The sequence below is a fragment of the Heterocephalus glaber genome, unplaced genomic scaffold (genome assembly GCF_053883595.1).
Source record: "Heterocephalus glaber isolate CG9 unplaced genomic scaffold, H.glaber_assembly_v1.0 deba00001444, whole genome shotgun sequence".
NCBI classification, from domain to species: Eukaryota; Metazoa; Chordata; class Mammalia; order Rodentia; family Bathyergidae; genus Heterocephalus; species Heterocephalus glaber.
Genome location: NW_028258297.1, coordinates 8,063,699 through 8,082,277, shown reverse-complemented (window position 1 = coordinate 8,082,277; position 18,579 = coordinate 8,063,699). Strand labels below are relative to the sequence as shown.

Here is an 18,579-nt window from a genome sequence, read left to right as displayed (position 1 = left end):
GGGACAGCGAGTTCACAGTAAAACACTGCCATCCCTGAGAGTGAAGCCCATGCCAGTGCCTCCTGAGTGCCATCTGGCTGAGGTCTGGGTCACAAGAAGGGTCCTGGTCTAATCTCCAATTGGGGCAGAGAAAACGGGCCACTGGGCAGGGTCCACACCCCTGGATCCAGGCCCCAAGACACAACCCCATGTGTATCGCAAGGACAGGCCACTCCTTGCCAGGTAGCTGCAGCACGGGACCGCAGACCCATCAGGCGTGGGGAGGGGTGTGTGGTGCTGATCAGCCCTGCCTACTGCTGAGCAGGCTGTGGCCTCCACAGACAGACAGGCCTTGGTGCAGGTGCCCTGGTGACCCCACTGCTGCAGACCAGAGCCTGGAGCCCTGCTGGGCTGACTGCACAGTCTGGGCTGTCTGCCTTACTTGCCTAAAAGCAGCCAGACAGTCCCATGAGAGGGCAGGCAACAGTGGTTCAATCCTAGCAGGGCAGGGCTGGCCACCTACCTTCATGTCGTCCAGGTTGGCTGGCAGGGCTCCCGGCTTGCCAGAGAGAGGAGCACTGTTCTGACGGGCCAGGCCCCCGGGCCCCGGGGCACTTGAGCTGGTGCAGCCATTGGTGGCAGAGAGGCTACGCACTGGGGGGGCCCCGCTGCTTCCCAGAGCCTCACCTGCAGTCCTGAGAGGAGGGAAAGGCAGGAGTAAACAGCTGCCGGGGTGCCAGGGCAGGGCCCTGTGGGGAGCTCTGGGGCTGCCCTGCCCCCGCCTGCAGCTCCTACTTGGGTGGGGCAGGCAGGATGGTCTGGTAGTTGTAGTGCTGCTGCTGCTGCTGGTTGAGGATCTGCAGCTGCAGGAAGAGCTGCTGCTGCTGCAGGATCCGGGCATAGGAGGAGTCCATGGTGGGTGCCCCCTTGTCCTGCTTCTGGTCAGGCGGGATGTACTGGTGGTACTTGAGTTTCTTCACCTTGGGCTTCAGCTCCTTGGCCTTCTTGCTGCGCTGTGCCTTCTCGCCAGCAGACTTGGGTTGGCTTTGCTGAGGGCACAGGAGCAGTGGAGTCAGCGCCCCATAGGCCCCGCACAGGTGTCCCACTAGCCCACATCCCAACTGCTGGATGGCGCCCCACAGGAGCAGAGGCCCTTTGGGACCCAGAGGGGTCCCCAGGTGCCAGTGGGGCTGGGCTTGGCCTGGAGAGAAAATCAACCAGAGGTTCAGGTCACCATGACCCCAGGCAGAGTGTGACCCACAACAGCAGGCAAAACCACAGCTGGTCTTCGATGCAGGGCTGTGCCCAATGGGGGAGGTCACAGAGACAGTGTCACACAGACCTCCCTAGAATCCTGCCAAGGCAGAATAGCTAAGTTAACCTGAAAGGGAAGAAATGGGCACAGAGAGGTTGCTTGCCCAAGGTCACACAAGTGACCTGATCTTGATCTAGCATGGGACTCAAAAGCTCCTGTTCATGCCCCAAATATGCCCCAAAGGCTCCCAGCTGGCACAAGCACAGGCCACAGGGTCAGAGGATCCTGACTGACCAAGAAGGGCTGGCGGTCACAGGACAGAGGTTGTACGCAGCGGGAAGGGAGGACTGTGGGCCTGTATACTTCTGAGCAGAGGATGGCAACAGAGGGGTAGAAAGTGTTGTCAGGGTCAGTGCAGTCTTGACCAGGGGGCAATGGGGAGCAAAGGGAAAGTGAGGGCAGAGGTGACTCACTAGAGCAAGAAACAACATGAACAATGACAGTGAGGTGCCCACAGGCTCACAGGAGCCAGGAAGAGGAATAAGCAGGACTCCGAGCGGATGGCCCTAGGTGCACAGGAGGAGGGAAGGAAGAGGCCGAGGGCTGCAGGCAGGGAGGCTGTGCTCAGTGCACTGCTGGGCCTGGGAGAATGAGGCATGCATAAGACTCCTCTCTCAAATGTGGCAGTAAAGGACAGCCGTACATTGTGATAAAGGATAAGATCAAAGGAGAAGCGGTGGGGGACACTGTGACATCTGCGGGCCACGAGGAAGAGAGACTACAGGTGTAAGTCAGCTAACTGAGGAGGCTCATGCTGGGAAGAGGGGGCTCACAGCCCCTTGGGCCTGGGGGAGGAGACAGCGCCAGCGACTTTCCACACACAGGGCAGAGGGTGACACCTCTACACTGCCAGAGCATAGCCCTGTGCAGACAGGTAGGTCTCGGGCATCACCAGGGAGCAGGCAGCCCACGCCCAGTGAGGGCGGTGAGGCAGAGCGAGCTGGTAAGGCACCGAGCCCGAGAGGTGGCGCAGGGTTGGTGGAAGGAGCTAACGGGGAAAACATGGTGAGGGTGAAGCAAGCTGGGGCGGGGAGTGGGGTCCAGGGCACAGGCTCCAAGATTCTAAAAGGCAGGCAGCTCTGCCCTGGGTGCTGTGAGGCCAGTGTACCCAGGGGTGTCCTCCACACTGACAATACAACCTTCCCTCCCTCCATGGTACTTCAGTCAGGTCCTGCAGGAGAGAACAGAAACCAGCCAGCTGCATGACCCTGAGGCAGTCGAGGAGTGAGGAGGGTGCAGGAATGAGAACAGGGCAGGAGCCTGGGCGGAGAGGGGGGCTTATGCCCTGTGGCTGCTGTACTTTGAGCATGGTCTGTCCCTGGGGAACTCACACTGGAGCTGAACCCCCTCCGTGGAAATTAACTTGTGCTTAGAGGGGGACACTGGAGGTAATCGGAATTAGGCAAGAACATCTTCGTGACTGACCCTGGCGGCTTTACAGAGACAGACCCGGACACACACACGTGTGTTCCCTCTCCCACCTCATGCTGTGCTGCCTCAGAGCCAGTAACAAGGCCACCACCAAAGGGCTTCCACCTTGGACTCGTGCAGAGCCACAATCTCTTTTCTTTGTAACTTATCCAGTCCGTGGTGCTATTATAAGCAGCAACAAATGGGCTAACACAGTGCAATTCAGTGGTGGCTATGATGGTGACACGAGTGTCACAATGGACAGTGGAGAGAACAGGAACAAATTCCCAGATGCTCTTGGGACTTTCACTGGTCTGAGACCCCAGAGGGATCCCCAGAGAGGATGTGCAGCCCTCCCCCTGCAGAAGCCTCAGCAGGACTCCAAGGGGCACAGCGGATAGCATGCCTGCTGCACAACGTACCTTGATGAGCGTGGGCGCAGGCTTGGCAGTGGGGATGGCGGTTCCATTGGTGAGGCTGGGAGGCAGCAGAGGTGGGGGAGGCAGAGGTGGCTGCTCTGCCACGAAGAGTGTTTCTCCAGAATCCGGGCCCAGCGGGAGCTGAGAAAGAACCTGGGAGGAGAGAGGAAGTGAGGACACTGGCAACCCCAACACGAGTGTTCCCAGCCTGCCCTGAGACCAGTGAGGGTGGCATCCACTTTCTCAGACACAGTCATGGCCAGAGGCCAAGTGATGAGCAGAGACCAGGTGAGCAGCAAGATGAGAGACTTGGCTGGCAGGGGAGGGAACCAGGAAAACAAGACAGGTGGTGACCACAGCACTGAACTCGGTGCACTCAATCCAGCAGCTGCTTGGAGCAAGGAGAGTGGGTGGCCCAGGAGTACGGAAATGCAGCTGCAAGGCAGCCTGGCCCAGCATCTGCTCTCCAGGGTCCCAGGGTTTGGGCTTCCAGAGTTAGGGGTCGATACCTCCCTCCTCACCACTGGGAAACAAGCAGCCAGCACCTGGGCTGCTAAGGCAACATTCCTATGCCCAGGCGAAACCACTCACCCGGCCCTAGCAAGCATGGGAGCCCCTGGGAGTGGGCAAGCTGACCTGACTGGGGGACACGGAGGTGGCACTCGGCAGTGGTTCGCTGATGCGGGCCTCCAGAGGTGATGGCACTGAGCCCTGGGACTCATGGCTGGCAGGCTGCTCGGGGGATAAGGCATCACTGCTGTCCTCGTCGAAGGAAGAGCTGTCTGCCACTTTTGGGTAGTTCACCTGGCCCACTAAAATCCAAAGCCAGCATGAGACACACATGTGGCAAGAGGAGCAGCTGTCCCAGCACAGGGCTGGCCCCTGGCCCCACAGGCACTCAGGTGGAGATGACTGTTTATGCTGCCTTCTCAGTGACACCCTGAAACAGGCCCCACAGGCCTCTGAGCCATCAGAGGGGCCTGGTTTTTAGCCTCTTGTTTTTAACTTCTGTAGCATTTGGCCTTCACAGTCAAGTTCCTTCCTCCCTCCCTGTTCTTCTCAAGAGCCACAGGCTGCTGCCCTCCTCACCCGTCCTTGATGTTACAGCTAGGTCACCCCCCTCCTTATGGCCATGGCTACACAAATCTCGCCTCTGCCCTCTAATGCTTACGGTTCACACAATAAGGGCCAGGGCCCTGCTGGCAAGGGACCCTCGGGCTGGGATCACAGCCTCCTCAGGGGTGATTCAATCCCCAAAGACCAGGGCAAACTAAGGAGCCTGCCCCTGCGGCTCCAGATGGAGGCCTTCCTGGAAAGGTGCTTGCCTGCACAGGTAGGGAGATCAGTGGAGAATGGTGACCTCATGAGAGGCCAGGGATCCCGCACTTGGGCAGCAAAGGCAACACACCACTGCCCCACAGCTGCACTGGGGCCTGGAAGGAGCACATGTCCCTCACAGTTGACTGGGTGGCAGACCAAAGGATCGGGGCCCTCACACAGCTTCCACTCCATGGGGCCCAACGTGGGAATCCCAGGCCAAAGAGGGAAGGCAAGACAGGAACAATGGCAGAAGCATATTTTGAGTCATGTCACAACCGCCACCTCCACAATGTTGTGGGGAGAAGTAGGCAGCAAGCTATGCTACTCAGTGGCCCACACAGGAGGAACTGAGGCAGCAGGGAAGGCTGGGCCGCGTGCTGTGGTAGAAGACCCCAGGTGAGGAAGAGGAACAAGCGTGCAGGGCCTGGGCTGGTATATGTGCAAGGTCCCAGAAGCCTCTTTCTCCCCACTCCCTGGAGACCTGGGAGCTCGAGTCTGAATTTCCCCTCTTCTGGCCAACTGTGCTACTGGCTAGAAATGTTCATGGCTGGGCTAGCTGCCCTGCCCCAGCAGGGACAGGTGTACAGCGCCCAGAGGGGACTGAGCTCGCTGGCCAGCCTCCCCTCATTACTGTCAGATCAAGAATGTCTAGAGGCCTCATGCGCTTCTGGAAGGTGACTAGATCGTGGGATCATCCACAGTGAGTAGATGCCGGGAGTGCTGGCGGAAGGCGGGAACTGGTGGAAAGAGGCAGGTCCCTGGGGATGGTGTCTCTCCGCTCCTGCTTTCTCTGCTTCCAGGCTGTCATGAGGTGAGCAGCTTTCCTTGATCCAGACCCTTCCACTAGGCCATTTCTGCCTTGGAACCAGCTGACCACAGACCGAACTGTAAGTCCAAATAAACCTCTCCTCCTTAAGTTGTGGGTGTTGGATATTGTTCCCTAGCGATGACCAAGTGACTAGGAACCCCTTCCTGCAATCTCTTATTCCCAGCGTGGAGATAGTAGGGTCATGGGGCTGGCACAGGATGATGGTGATCCAGGCCAGATAAGCTGTAACTCCCACCACAGTGGGTCCAGCCCGAGGAAGCTGCCAGCCAGGCTGGGAGTCCAAGGCTGTGTGTGGGCCAGAGCCCACAGCTTCTATCTGTCTGCTAGGCTAAATGCCAAGCTAAGGGCATCCTGAGAGGCTCAGGGAAGCACCCCTGGAGGAGAGGGCTGACACAGCCTTAGGGACAACTGCAGGTGTGTGCTCGTGTGTAAGCAGAGGACAGGGTGGGCCCCAGCCCCAGCCCCAGCCCCAGCCCCAGCCCTGCCTCTGCTCCTATCTCAGCCAAACCTTCACCTGGATCCTGTTCTGTTTCCTGCCTTGGAACTGCACCGCCACCCCCTCCCCCGCCCAGCTCCTTCTTCTCTACCCATAAACTTGCTCCCTGACTCCCAGCCTGAAAATGTCCCCTTAGCCCAGCATCTGCCTCTCCTTTCTTGCACTGCACTCAAGACCAAACAGCCACATCCTTCTAATCACTCCTCATTCCACCACCTGGCTCTGCTGGCCAACAAATGTACCTTCCTCTCAAGTCACTGGTCATTCCTTGCTGCCAACCCCTAACCGATGGTGCTCTAGTCCTCCAGGCCACTGCCACACTGTCCCTCGGCACCTCCACAGCCCCCAGGTCAACCAGATGTGCTGTCTTGGGGGTGGGTGCCTCCCTAACCACCACCACCATCCCATCCCCAAGCCAGCCCTCCCCGGGCTCCCACTGCACTGCGAAACACATCCACTGCCACACGCTGCTGTCCCTGCAGCTGACAGTTGATCTGGAATAAGCACCATTGCTGACAACAGCAGCCACCAGCCACCAAGGACCGTGCTCGTCCATCACATCCATCACCCTTGGACCCTGCACAGCCCCAGCAGGCAGGGGAGTCAGCTACGTCACAGGACGATGTGGCCTTTCTACCACACTTCGTGGCACCAGAAAGCACCTGTTTATGTGTCACTCTCCTCAGGTCAGACTTCTCAAGGGCACCAGTCCTCTCTGGCCACCTCTGTGGCCTCAGGACTGTACACGGGGTGCCACATGCTGACAATGGGCAAGTGTTTCTTGGACCTTGGCTGCAGAGCTCAGGTGACGACAACTGGGCCTGCAACTTGGGGCTCTGAGGAGCCTGGGAACGCTGTCCTCTCCCCACTGTCCTCTCCTTGTCCTCGACCCGTTAGCAATCCCTGCCCATCCATGGGGCCCACCTTTGGCCATCATCTCCCGACGCCCACACTCCCACTGTTGTGGAGCCCAGGCAGGATCTCCATGGGGACAGAGGCTGGCTCTCTAACCCTGCTCAGCTTTGCCTCAGTCACCACATTCCTGTCCCTCCTGCGGCCACACAGGGTGGCCAGGGCCCTCACCAATGATGGCTTCCTTCAGGCTGGACTCCACGGGCAGGATGTTTTTCTCCACCAGCTCCATGGGGCCAGGCCTCTGGGCAATCTTCTCATTGAGGTCATCAGCTAGTCTGGCTCTCTTCAGTTTCAGCTGCTTGGCCTGGAGGGAAGGCTCAGCCGAGGTCTCTGCCCATGAGAGAGAAGGGGTGCAGGATGATGAAGGAGGCCCTGGTCCTGTCCTGTCCTGGGAGCCCCAGAGCAGCAGGAGCAGAGACCATCAGAGCAGAAAGCATGTCCCAGGCCAAGAAGGGTGGCATGGCTTCAAGTGTCACAAGTACAACTGTAACTGGGCCAGGCTGACCCAGAGGACTTCCTGGGGGGAGCTGCAGAGCCAAAGGAACACCTGATAAGGGAATGGCCTCTGTTCTTCCTCAGATTTGGGCTACTAGGGCCACTGTCCTCTTTGCTCTAGACCTCAGTGTCTTCATATACAAAATGTGAGCTTGGCCTTGAACTAAACAAACCAGAACTGGACATGTTTATGCTGCTTCCAAGAGTTGTTCTTTTGCTAAAATTGTAGAAGACATATGTGGCTGGATCAGGTAAGGCACATCTGGGATGACCTTGGCTGTCCATCTCAGATGCTCACATAAATGCCAATGAGTGTAAATACAGGATTTGGAGAGAGAGGGATGGTAGGTGGGACCTGGGAGAAGAGGTCAAGCCAGCCCCGGAGAACATGTGAGGCCTTCACCTGCCGCTGCTGGCAGCATTGGGAAGGAACAAAAGGCAGGCAGCAGAAGCGGCAGTACGGTCTGAGCACCATGTGAACAAGGAAAGATGGAGAAGCACTTCGACCTCACACACCTTCCAAAATGTGCATCCTGACCAGCTCCGCTCTCTCCGGCCGGGAACGGATCTTCCGTTTCAGGTAGTCCTCTGTCTATAGGAAAACACACCGAGAAAACTCTCAAGTCCAGGTCACGAGTGGATGGCACGGACAGGACCAGAAGCCAAGCCTTGGCTGTAATGCCTGCTAATGGTCACCTCTGTGGCCCTCATGACCTCCACTTGCTGAGAAGTCACACTGGCTTCCAAGGGACTTGAGAGGAGCACCGTCCTTTGAGGACATTTGTCCCTCTGGGGCTGGATTACTCACTCGTATTCCAAAACTGTTATTGAGTGGGGAGTGGCGATGCATGCATGTAATTTCAGGCTGAGGTAGGAGGGTTAAGAGTTCGAGCCCTGCCTGGATTACATAGCCAAGATCTTGTCTCAAAAAGCCAAAAGGAACAAGCAACACCCCCCCCCAAATAAACTATTACTTATATTATCATAAAAGTACGGTATGTTCATTGAAAAAATCAAAATGTAACAATAAAAAAGGTAAACATCTATTGTTAGTATTTTGGGATATTTGTTTCTAGTCACTCTTTCAAGAAGAAGGTATTAATTCTGCACAGATATAATCATATTAAATATAACTTTATGTTCTGTGTCAAAAACCCTAACATTGTGTGATCTCATGAGCGTTTTCAATTCTTTTTTTTGGGGTACCGGGGATCGAACTCGGGACCTTGCACTTGCTAGGCAGGCACCGGAACCACTGAGCTAAATATCCCTGGCCCTCAATTCATTTTGAATGACTGCCAAATGCTATACTAATTCTGATGCATGGTGATGCAGCTCTAGTTCCTCAAAGTCCAGTGTCCTTGTTTCTGCATTTATTAGACTGGAGAACTAAACCATGCCTTCAACAGTCAGAGAACTGCCTCACTGCCACTGTGGCTAATGATATTGTGGGTGTGATCCCAGATCTGACTTGAAAGCATGTGCCCCTACCCCCTCCACCAGCATTTTTCAAACCACAGGCCAAAACCATTAGAATCAAGAACAGCCGAAGATAGGACAGGACAAGTACAGTAGAAAATACAACATCGGGGCACATCAGAGATACCAAAGGTCAAGAATGGGCCCTCCCCTGGCCATCTGCTGCTTGGTGCTCTGGCTGGACAGCTCTGTCCAGGGAGGGGGGTGCTGAGCTCTCTAGGAAGCTTCAAATGGCTCTGGGCTTTGGGGCTGTCACCCCATCTGCTGCATGACACTGCCTCGGACACTGGAGAAGATGGAAGAGCAAGTGTCAAGCACTGCAGCTCTTCACAGACATCAGAAGGAGACACAGTGGGAAGCCATCTGAGGCTCTAAAGTGGCCTAGGTGGAGGTAGAGTATAATACTGATTAAGAAAATGTCTGGAGAAGCTTCTGGGCTGGTGAGCTCATGCGGGTCCTGGGAGGATGGCACAGGATCGCTCACACATCTGCCTGAAAAGGGGATGGGAGCTCTATGCCTTTCCCACAAACCTATGCATCTCTTCCACCTGGCTGATCCTGAGTTGTATCCTTTATGACAAACAGTAAACATACTGATAACAAACGGCCGAAGCCTGGCCACCTTGAAGCTACTTGGACCTGGGCTACAAGGTTCCTGATGGAAAACTGGAGAAACAGTTTGCTATCAGCACAGAATATAAAGACAAAGACTTCGGAGTAGATACTTAAAAGCACTCAATAGCACTAGAAAGCATGAGCAGCTAAGCAAACTGATGAAAAGAAATCAGCCACAAGAAATGCAGTGTCTGAGAGCTCCTCGGAGTGTGACTGATACTGTAGCCACCAGGTAAGCTGCCTGCACAGGGCCCAGAGACGTGGCAAGCAGCGGCACTACCACAGTGCATGGAACACAGGTTGAGTATGTACCTTATTCAAGTGCAAAAGTAGCAGCTTTCAAAGCTTTTAACTGTTGGACCAATTAATTAAAGTAAGTTCTGCTGTAACCAATCCAGTATGCTCATTTTTCATATTTCAAGTAAGGTAATTTTTAGTACATACTTAAAATGTGAAAGCAGTTATTGTAATGTGGAAGTCACTTGTGAGCAGATGTGCAAGTCTGGCACATACTGGATATGTTTACCATGTGTTAGGGAACAAAACCGTTTTGCTTTAAAAAAAACACAAAAAACCTTGTTTCTACAACTCAGGTCTGAGTCTCCGCTCTGCCACTTGCTAACTGCGCAAGTCACCTGCCTTCTCTTGGCTGCACCTGCCAACTATTAAGAACAGCAACTAATCTGTGAGGCTCATTGTGAAGATAAACAAGCAACACACAAGCTGGCAGGGAGAAGTGGATTCTAGTCAGTTCCCACTTGCCCCTGCTGACTGGAACAGCAACTGAGGGACTATGGGAGTCCTCAGACTGGGCTGGCCCCACCCTGCTCCCAGAAAAAGAAAACAGTGCAGTTTGCCACTGCTTTGGTTCCCAGTACCCAAGACCTCATTCTTCTAAGAACTGAGTTTTGTTTCTTTTTTTAGGAAGGAAGAATAGAAGTCTCAGGATAAACATTTCCATCTCTAAGAGAAGCATGGAACTTCGGGAGCAATGGGCTGTGGTCCTCCACAGTGATGGAGGTCTCTTCTCAACTCTACATGAAAGATAAAGTGAGGGAAGAGCCAGGGATTTAGCTCAGTGGTACCACACCTGCCTCACAAGCATAAGGTCCTGAGTTCGATCCCTGGTACCCCCCCACCCCCCAAAAAAGAAAAGAAAAAATGAGTATAGTGGGAGAAGCACGTCTGGTGACTTCCCCACTGTGGCCCACACTAGGCAGCAGGATATTCCACAGGGGCCTCTAGGGAAATGAAACTGAGGGGACAGGGATGCAAGTGAGGTATTACAGCAAGAAACCTGGGCTCCCAGTGTGGCCCCACTTCTGCTTTCCACAGGGTGCAAGTGGCTACTGGCTGCCATGGAGCCGAGGGAGGCAAGGGGTCTTCCTTGGAACACATGTCGTGTGGGGTGTGGGCAGCTCACACTGGACACAGGAAGCTTTCCTGTGGCTGACACCGGCAGCATCATCTCAAGAGGTACAGTGGAACTGAAGGTGGGCAAACACCAGTGGTCTCCAAAGCCAGGTTCAGGGAGGAAGGACCATGTGATTATCCACGCCATCAAATCCACTCAAGGAGAGCCTCATTCTGGGGTGTCTCCATAACTACTGTGTGAGGCAGCTGGGGAGGGATAAAGCAGGAAAAGCATCCGTGTCTGGTTAGAGCTTCAGGGCAAGAGCTGACTCTAGAACAGACCCAGACTGGAAGGCAATGTAACCAGCGATGAGCTGAGTCGAAGGTGTTGGAGGCCCTTGGGGAAGAAAGGGACCTTACCCTGGCCCGCTCCAAGCTCCTTCTCTGCTCATGAAATGCAGCTGGACTTTTCAAAGCTGTTGAGAAAAGAACCATGAAAGAATTACTTACAGTGAAGCACCACATGTAGTACTACAATTTTCAACAGAGAAGGCATCTTAAATTCAAGTTAATTTTAGCAGTGCTATTAACATCAGCTGGAGCGAAGAAGTAAATGACACCTGACAAAGCACATGTCTTTATGGTTTAGCTACTCCATCAAAGTTTATGATTCCTACCAGGGACAGTCACTGCTACACCTGGGCTTCGTAAAGCACATGGCCCCTATCAGCCAAGCCAGCAAGAACACCAGGGGCCTCACTCCCTTCTTGGGCCAAAAGAGGAAGGGACAGGCCTGTGTGCTGGGCCCACCTTACTTCTCCAGCCTCCCTGGGAACCATCAAATGGCCACATTGTCTCATGGGCCAGTTAAACCAGAGGTCTTCTTCCTGCTTCACTTCAGCTGACATAAACAGTGCTGCTAAAAGTAACATGAATTTCACCTGTAAGGACTAAAAGAACTTTATGATCATATGGATGACCCTTGGTGAGGGAAGACACACCATTGGCAGCTGATAAAAGGGGCTCTTTGGGCCAGGGATTTAGCTCAGTGGTTTCGCCGCCTGCTGTGCAAGCACAAGGACCCCAGTTTAATCCCTGGTACCAAAAAAAAAAGAAGGGCCCTCCTCTATTCTGGGGACGCCACCACAGACCACAGCGCCTGCTCCAGCACACCATGCTCACAGGCGAGGCCAGCCAAGTCTTCTATATGCAGTGAATGGAGATGCTACCTGCCTTATGAAGAACTTCGGATACTGAGTGTGAAAGGGCAAAGAACTGACTCACTTCAAGCAGGAAACAATGGCAATAAGAGAAATTTAAGACTGTGGTCACTTTCATTTCTGCTGCCCTAGGGTTTCTGAACAGCTGAGAAAGTGTGCAGAGATAACTGGCTAAACTGCTGGCTGTGGTAGGACGTAGGGTAAGGAGCTGCTAAAAGTAGCGAGTACAGATAGGGCCCTATCCTGCGTGGCCTCTGTGTTTCCTCCCCTGCTTCCCCCACCCCAGTTGGGGGAGGGGGCGCTGGGCGTCAGCAACAGCAACACCAGAAGAAAGCTTCCAATGTCCCCGAAATGCTTAGAATTTACCTTTTTTTATTAACCTGGGGGTGGGGGTGGCGTCTGAAAGCTCTAATGAGCCAGGTGCAGTGGTGCACATCCATAATCTCAACACTCGGAGGCTGAGGCAGAAGGATTGCCACAAGTGTGAGGTCAGCCTGGGCTACATAGTTCAAGGTTAAATTGAACTACATAACAAAACCCTGTCTCAAAAAAAACCTAGAGATATCAAGAAAATGTGGTTTTTTAATAAAATGGAGTATTAGAGACATTTATTGTTAAGTGGATGCACACTGAGGCCATACTCTTAAGTGAAATAAACAGGACACACGTGTGTAGATACTGAATAGTCTCTCTGGTGTGAGAAACTGAAAGTGTAAATAAGGACTAAAAGGTTTAATAGATAATGTGAAATAGGAAGAAAAGGGGCAAAGGGGAAGGGGGAGTGGGAGGGGTAGGGGAAGGAAAGAAGGGAATGGGACTAATATGAGAAAATGGAAAAATGGAAACAAAGCCTCTGTAAATAGGGAGGGATGGAGGGGTTGAAGGGAGGGCAGGGGAAGGGGAAAATAAGAACTGAGAGAGTATGTAAAGGGGCATTCTCCAATGGTGAGTGTCAGTATACTGTACACCTAAAATGCACCAATGAAAGGATTAAAAAACCGAGATAGAGATGGAGATGGAGATGGAGATGGAGATGGAGATGGAGATGGAGATGGAGATGGAGATGGAGATGGAGATGGAGATGGAGATGGAGATGGAGATGGAGATGGAGATGGAGATGATGGAGATGGAGATGGAGATGGGGGGACAGGCAAGCAGGCAGTTTCTGCCGAGATTCCTTCCCATACTCTAACACCAGGGGGAGCTCCAGATCCACCAAATGCTCTCAGGGACAGCAGCACACACCCACCAGAGCACTCATTCCAGGGCACCACCCAGGCTACCCCAGAGGTGAATGCTGTTCCCTGGACCTGCTTCTATCGTACAACTCCAAAATCAGCCTCCGGAGCCCGGCTGGTACCTGTGCTGTGCATGATGGACCGGCAAGGAATAAACACACCACCCTAGCTCACGAGAGATTACCACGTGGGCCAGACAAGTACCAAGAGACAAGGAGAAACCGGCAGTGACCGCTGCCCTGCTCCAGCTTTTTTCTGCCTTTGCTCCGCAGCACTCACCACTATCTTGGCAGTCTATCTGAGTTCTACACACTTTTCTTATTTTTTTGTAAGGCTCCTGTCCTTACAACTCCCCCCACTGAAGCGTCGTAGGGGTTCTATTTCTTTCATTTCTGACAAAATCTTCAGTGTCTAGAATACCGATAATTCTGCACTCAGTGAATTAGTGAGTCTCCTGTGAGGAACTGGTACAAGGTGACCACTCACAGGACAGCAAGGGCCTTCTGTGGTACAACCCTAAATTTTCATGAACAGCCAGCATTCTGGCTCTCGTCTGGGTTCCAAACTTCACAAACCCACTCCAGGGACATGTGCCCTAGTACTGAGTTCTATCAAATACTACTGGTGTGACATAGGGTGTGACTGCCTTCTGGCCTCGTTTTCTTCTGGAGAATGAGAATCTGCCCACTTCCCAGAACTCTGCTAAGGAATCAAATGGGAAGAAGCATGCTGTGAAGCAGCTGGTCCACTCACCCATGTGAAGGGCTACCTCCACTAAACCCTGTCATTTAATTCAATCATTAGTTGGATTCTCTCAGAGGTGAGCTAGTTTCTGGTCCACAGTCACATGATCTGTCTAAAATCCTGGCTACTTTGCTGCCTCAATAATCTACACTGGCTTTTCCAAGAGGTAAGCCACAATTCCAAATTCTAGAAAAACAACTTGCAAGCACAGGCCTTTTGACAGAAGGGGGACATCACCTTTGTGTACAGAGGAGGAAGGTGAACCACTAATGGGGTACATGACAGGTGAAACGGCTGTAGTATACATAAATTCTTGTTTGGTCCCACTGAGTTGAGAGTTTTCATGTAGCAGCAAGAAAGAGATTCATATTTATTAAGCCTGCATTTGTGTGTCAGGTGCTGATCCGGATATTTTAAATATGCAAGCTTCTTTTATAGACAGGGTCTGGGTGTGTAGTCCAGGCTGGCCTTGAACTTACTATGTAGCCCAGGCTGGCCTCAAATTTGTGGCCAAACTCCTGCCTGAAACTCTTTGGTGCTGGGATTACAGGTGTGTGCCACCACACCCAGCAATGAGCTAATTTTAAACCCTGAGGGTCCCATGTGGTGGGTAAAGGTCCATTGTATAAGCCCAGAAAAATGAGGAAAGGCTGACAAACGGCAGGGTCAGGGTTTCGACCTAATTCTGTCTTGCCCCAAAGTCAAGAGTTCTTTCTACTTCTCCGGGCTGCTTTCTTAACTTCTTCAAAAAATAGAGAAGCAAAGAACCTGCAGGGTGAGAGTGGGAGGACAAGGTGGCTTCCGTAAGATGCGCTACTTAGATGCAGACCTGAGCGCAAGCGGTGCGGAAAGGTCAGCCTGACCCCAGTACTGAGCACAGACAAGTGTAAGGAAGACTCAGAGAGTGGGTTCAGGGAGCCCTTTGGAGGACCTCAGAGGCTCATCAGGGAGCCGCCCTGAGCCTGAGCTGGGGTGGAGTGGGTGGTGAGAAGGCTGGAGGAATTCATTAGCTGGATAGGGCCTGGCCAGGAGAACAGAAGTGAAGACGAGTGACCAATCCCAAAAGACCATTTCATTTCATAGTAACAATGATATTACAATCCCACCAGATCCACTTCATAACACACGAGAGAGGGGCTATTCTTTCGTTTTTATCTGTGATGAAACCACCACTGAGTGACACGCAGTCACCTGCCAGGCCACTCCCTGAGGGGTGGACCCGACCCTGGCCCAGTTCTGTCTTCCCGTTCTTCCCTTGTCTGAACCTTCTGACGAGTATGGCAGCTCCTCTCTGTCCCTGACTAGCCCAGCTCACTCTGTGCTTCTCCTTCCACCCCCACCCCCACCCCGCTTTTTTCTGGTACTGGGGATTGAACTCAGGACCTTGTGCTTGCGAGGCAGGTGGTGGAACCACTGAGCTAAATCCCCGGCCCTCCTTCCTCATTTTAAATTCTGCTCTGATAGCAAGTTCAGCAATTTCTACAGCCACTCCTGCCAGGTGGAAGGAGGAGGGGTTTGTCAGGACGTCTTCAAGGCGCTTTCCAGGTTTGTGTGAGAGAGACTGAGGTGGGGGCAGCAAGTACTGCTGATCCCCTGGGGTTTCAGGTGGGACAGCAACTCCTCTGTGTGTCCCACCAGTGTGCTCTGGCGACGGAGATGTATAAAGGTGCAGGTTCAGCCTTTCTGATGTAGGAGCCAGTGACAATGCGGAGTCAAAATCACCCAAGCTTCAATACTAAAGGAGTGAGCCCCAAGGAAGCAGCGCAAAGCTGAAAACAGGCTTTAAAGTTTAGGCCTCTCCTAGTTGTGGAAAAAAACCCAAAAAGACTCAAAGTTAACCCATAAATGTGTGGGCCATGAGGAGGGCTGCATCTACCTAGGACTCTATCTCCTCCTTGCTGCCTTAACAGCTTCTCCAGGAAGAACCATGATGCTACTCATTCAAAATTTCATTTTCGGGGCCGGGGATTTAGCTCAGTGGTTCTGCCACCTGCCCCACAAGTGCAAGGACTCGAGTTTGATCCCTGGTACCAAAAAAAAAAAATCATTTTCCCAGAAACTCCTAGAAGACAGTCCCTGGGGAGAGAAGCCCCCAGAGACCAATGCAAACACGAGAGCTGCTCAGACAACACACTTCCAGGGTCCAGGGTCGGAGGGCAACTCTGACCCTTCTCTCCCAGCCCTGGGGCTGGTTCCACTGGCAAGCCTATAGTGCTGGGTGTGAACAAAGGGAAGTGTGCAGCACATACTGGAAGGAAGAATAACTAAGCTCCCCACAGAAATCCAATGAGCAGAAGTGGCTGATAGGTGTGGCGTTTCAGTTAATTGCAGTTTCAGTTCTAGATGTGGGCCCTGCCCACAGTGAGCTAGAATGGCCAATTAGTATTCTGGACCTTTCTCAGCACCCATTTTCTTTCTCTCCTGACATGTTTGCTGCTTAATTAAATGAGGTCATTTGTGAATTAAATTTAAAAAAGACACCTTGATTCCATTTTCTTTTTAAGAACACCCTGGTAGCTGTTTACAAGGGCCACTCAGTGCTCAGAGGGTGCCTGCAAGGCTTTGTACTCCCTGGGCAGGGCCTCAAGAACCCGCCTATCTCAGTAAGTACAGGACATTCAACCTGCACCTTCCCTCAGCAGCTCCAGATTTGCTCACATGCAGGCAAGTGAGCCCTCGAAGATCCACAAAGCAGTCAGGCAGCGCTGCTCATCAGTGATGGCGATTAACCATCAAGCCTCATTTCCTCCTCATCGGCACTAAGGAATATACACTACCTGTCTGTATCTGAGTGTTGCTTCATCAGGTGCAGGTATCATAACACAACAGTTCCCACCCTGGGCGTGATAATGTGCCAGAAGCTCACCAACAATTCGGCACTCAGAACTCAAAGCTCTGAATATCTACCTCACAGCTAACAGAGACCACTGGAACTCCACAGTCCAAAGTAGCCCACCTGGCAGGCCACCCTGCTGGGCTTCCTTTTCCACTGTGGAAGCAGAGAGCGTAGATCCAGGGCAGCAGTAGGGAGTGTGAGTGTGTGTGTGTGTGAATATACACATAACTAGCCAGATGGGAAACTATCCAACAAACAAGGAAGTACTACGCTAGTTGCTAAGGACAGGATATCGAAACAGGCTTAACCTGCAGAGGCAGCTCATGGTCTGGTGGGAGGAGAAAGACAAATGGTTATGACACAAAAAGGAAGTACATTAGTGGAGGCAATTTAAGGTGCTATTTGGCACAGAAGAGGCAAAATTCAATCTGAGAGAAGAGTGTATGAGCTGTCCAGGAAGACTACAGAGAAAACCCCACATGAACCAAACAGGAGCTCTGCAAGCAGAATGGAGACCGCCAAGGCCGAGGCCAAGCAAGAGCACAACCTTGAAGGTGTGAGAGAACAGGCAGGTGAAGGGACTACAAGCAGTCTGATCTGGGTAGACCAGTAAGCTCTGTGGGGATGGTGTAGCTAGAGGGAAGGTGGGCCCAGCCCATGAAGAACTGCAACTCATTACGGTAGGGACTTCTGCTTCCAGGGAGATGGAGGAGACAAACTGTTCTTTATTCTTTCGACGAAGTACAAGTAAAAAACCCTAGACATTATTTATGAAACAAACAGAAGTAATTCTAGAAGGGTGGAGAAAAGGCAGACTGGCTAGGGACTTGACCCAAGGAATGACACAATAGTGAGGTCCTTGCCGGGTTTTCTTTTACCTTCTATATCTCAGACGTGGAGCCCAAGAAGCTGGCAACCTAGAAATGTAAGTGGGTGCAGCCAAGAATGCACAATAAAAGCTTCCTTTCTCTAGCCAAAGGGCCAGGAAAGGGACTAGCTGACAGAAAACTTGTAGACAATTAACAGTTCCACTATAGTCAAAAACCACAGGGGGAAAAGAAAAAGTGGCCTCGACCCTCCCTCTACTTTTCCCAGGAAAGGCCAAGTTGGTAGTCTAGACTGTCACTGTTGGAAGGCTGGAATGGGGGGCTTCCATACCACTGCCAAGGGGGTCAAAAAAGACGAAGCAGGAAGCTACAACTTTCACCCCCACCACCACCCCCAGGTAAGGGAGACTAATGGGGGAGTGTGGACCCGCTTCCTGCTGGGGTGATCTCAAGAGGAAGCTGGCGGAGGACCAGGACTTTCATCATCACCCAGCAGTAACAAAGTTGGCTCACCAGGGTGTTGGTGGAAACACCTCAGAACTGAAACACCCATGCCTGCTCAAGGGTCAATGGCTGCTAAACGGGGAAGCTGGACTTCTCTCTCCATCTGGTTGTAATGAGGCAGCACCATGTTCACCTTCGTCTGCCAGAGCAGTGTCACAGAAAGCCAGCAAAACACAAGGAAATAAAATGCAGACTCATCTTACCAAAATGACCAGGATTTAATAAAGAAAAATCACTCAGAACACTAAGAACTAGGAACATCTCACACTGAAAAATAGGCAATCAAGAGATGCCAACACTAAGATGACAGATGCTAGAATTATCTAAATTTTAAAGCATTCATGACATTTTAAAATGTGTTAATGAACAATTGTGAACATACTCAAAACAAATGAAAAAACAGCCTCAGCAAAGAAATAGAAAGTCTCAGCAAAGAAAGAGAAGATATGAAACATGAATGGAGATTTTAAGAGTCTCATGCACTACTGACTGAGCCAGCCAGGCCAGATGAACAGAGATTTTAGAACTGAGAAAAATAATAATAAGATTTAAAACTCAATGGATCCCAGGCTCCAAGGGGAGAGA

General features: G+C 52.3%; 1 protein-coding gene across 5 annotated transcripts in view; it reads right to left on the bottom strand.

Annotated features, from left to right (window-relative positions):
* Positions 1-18,579, bottom strand: part of Mrtfa (myocardin related transcription factor A) — a 199,486-nt gene that overhangs the window by 6,401 nt on the left and 174,506 nt on the right. For all 5 annotated transcript variants that reach the window (XM_021258947.2, XM_021258949.2, XM_021258948.2 and 2 more), the window contains 7 exons: positions 11,046-11,101; positions 7,695-7,770; positions 6,852-7,013; positions 3,760-3,935; positions 3,127-3,276; positions 775-1,028; positions 503-674 (listed from right to left, as the gene is read on the bottom strand). In XM_021258947.2, the coding sequence (XP_021114606.1) occupies positions 503-674; positions 775-1,028; positions 3,127-3,276; positions 3,760-3,935; positions 6,852-7,013; positions 7,695-7,770; positions 11,046-11,101 (1,046 nt within the window). The remainder of the gene's footprint in view (positions 1-502; positions 675-774; positions 1,029-3,126; positions 3,277-3,759; positions 3,936-6,851; positions 7,014-7,694; positions 7,771-11,045; positions 11,102-18,579) is intronic.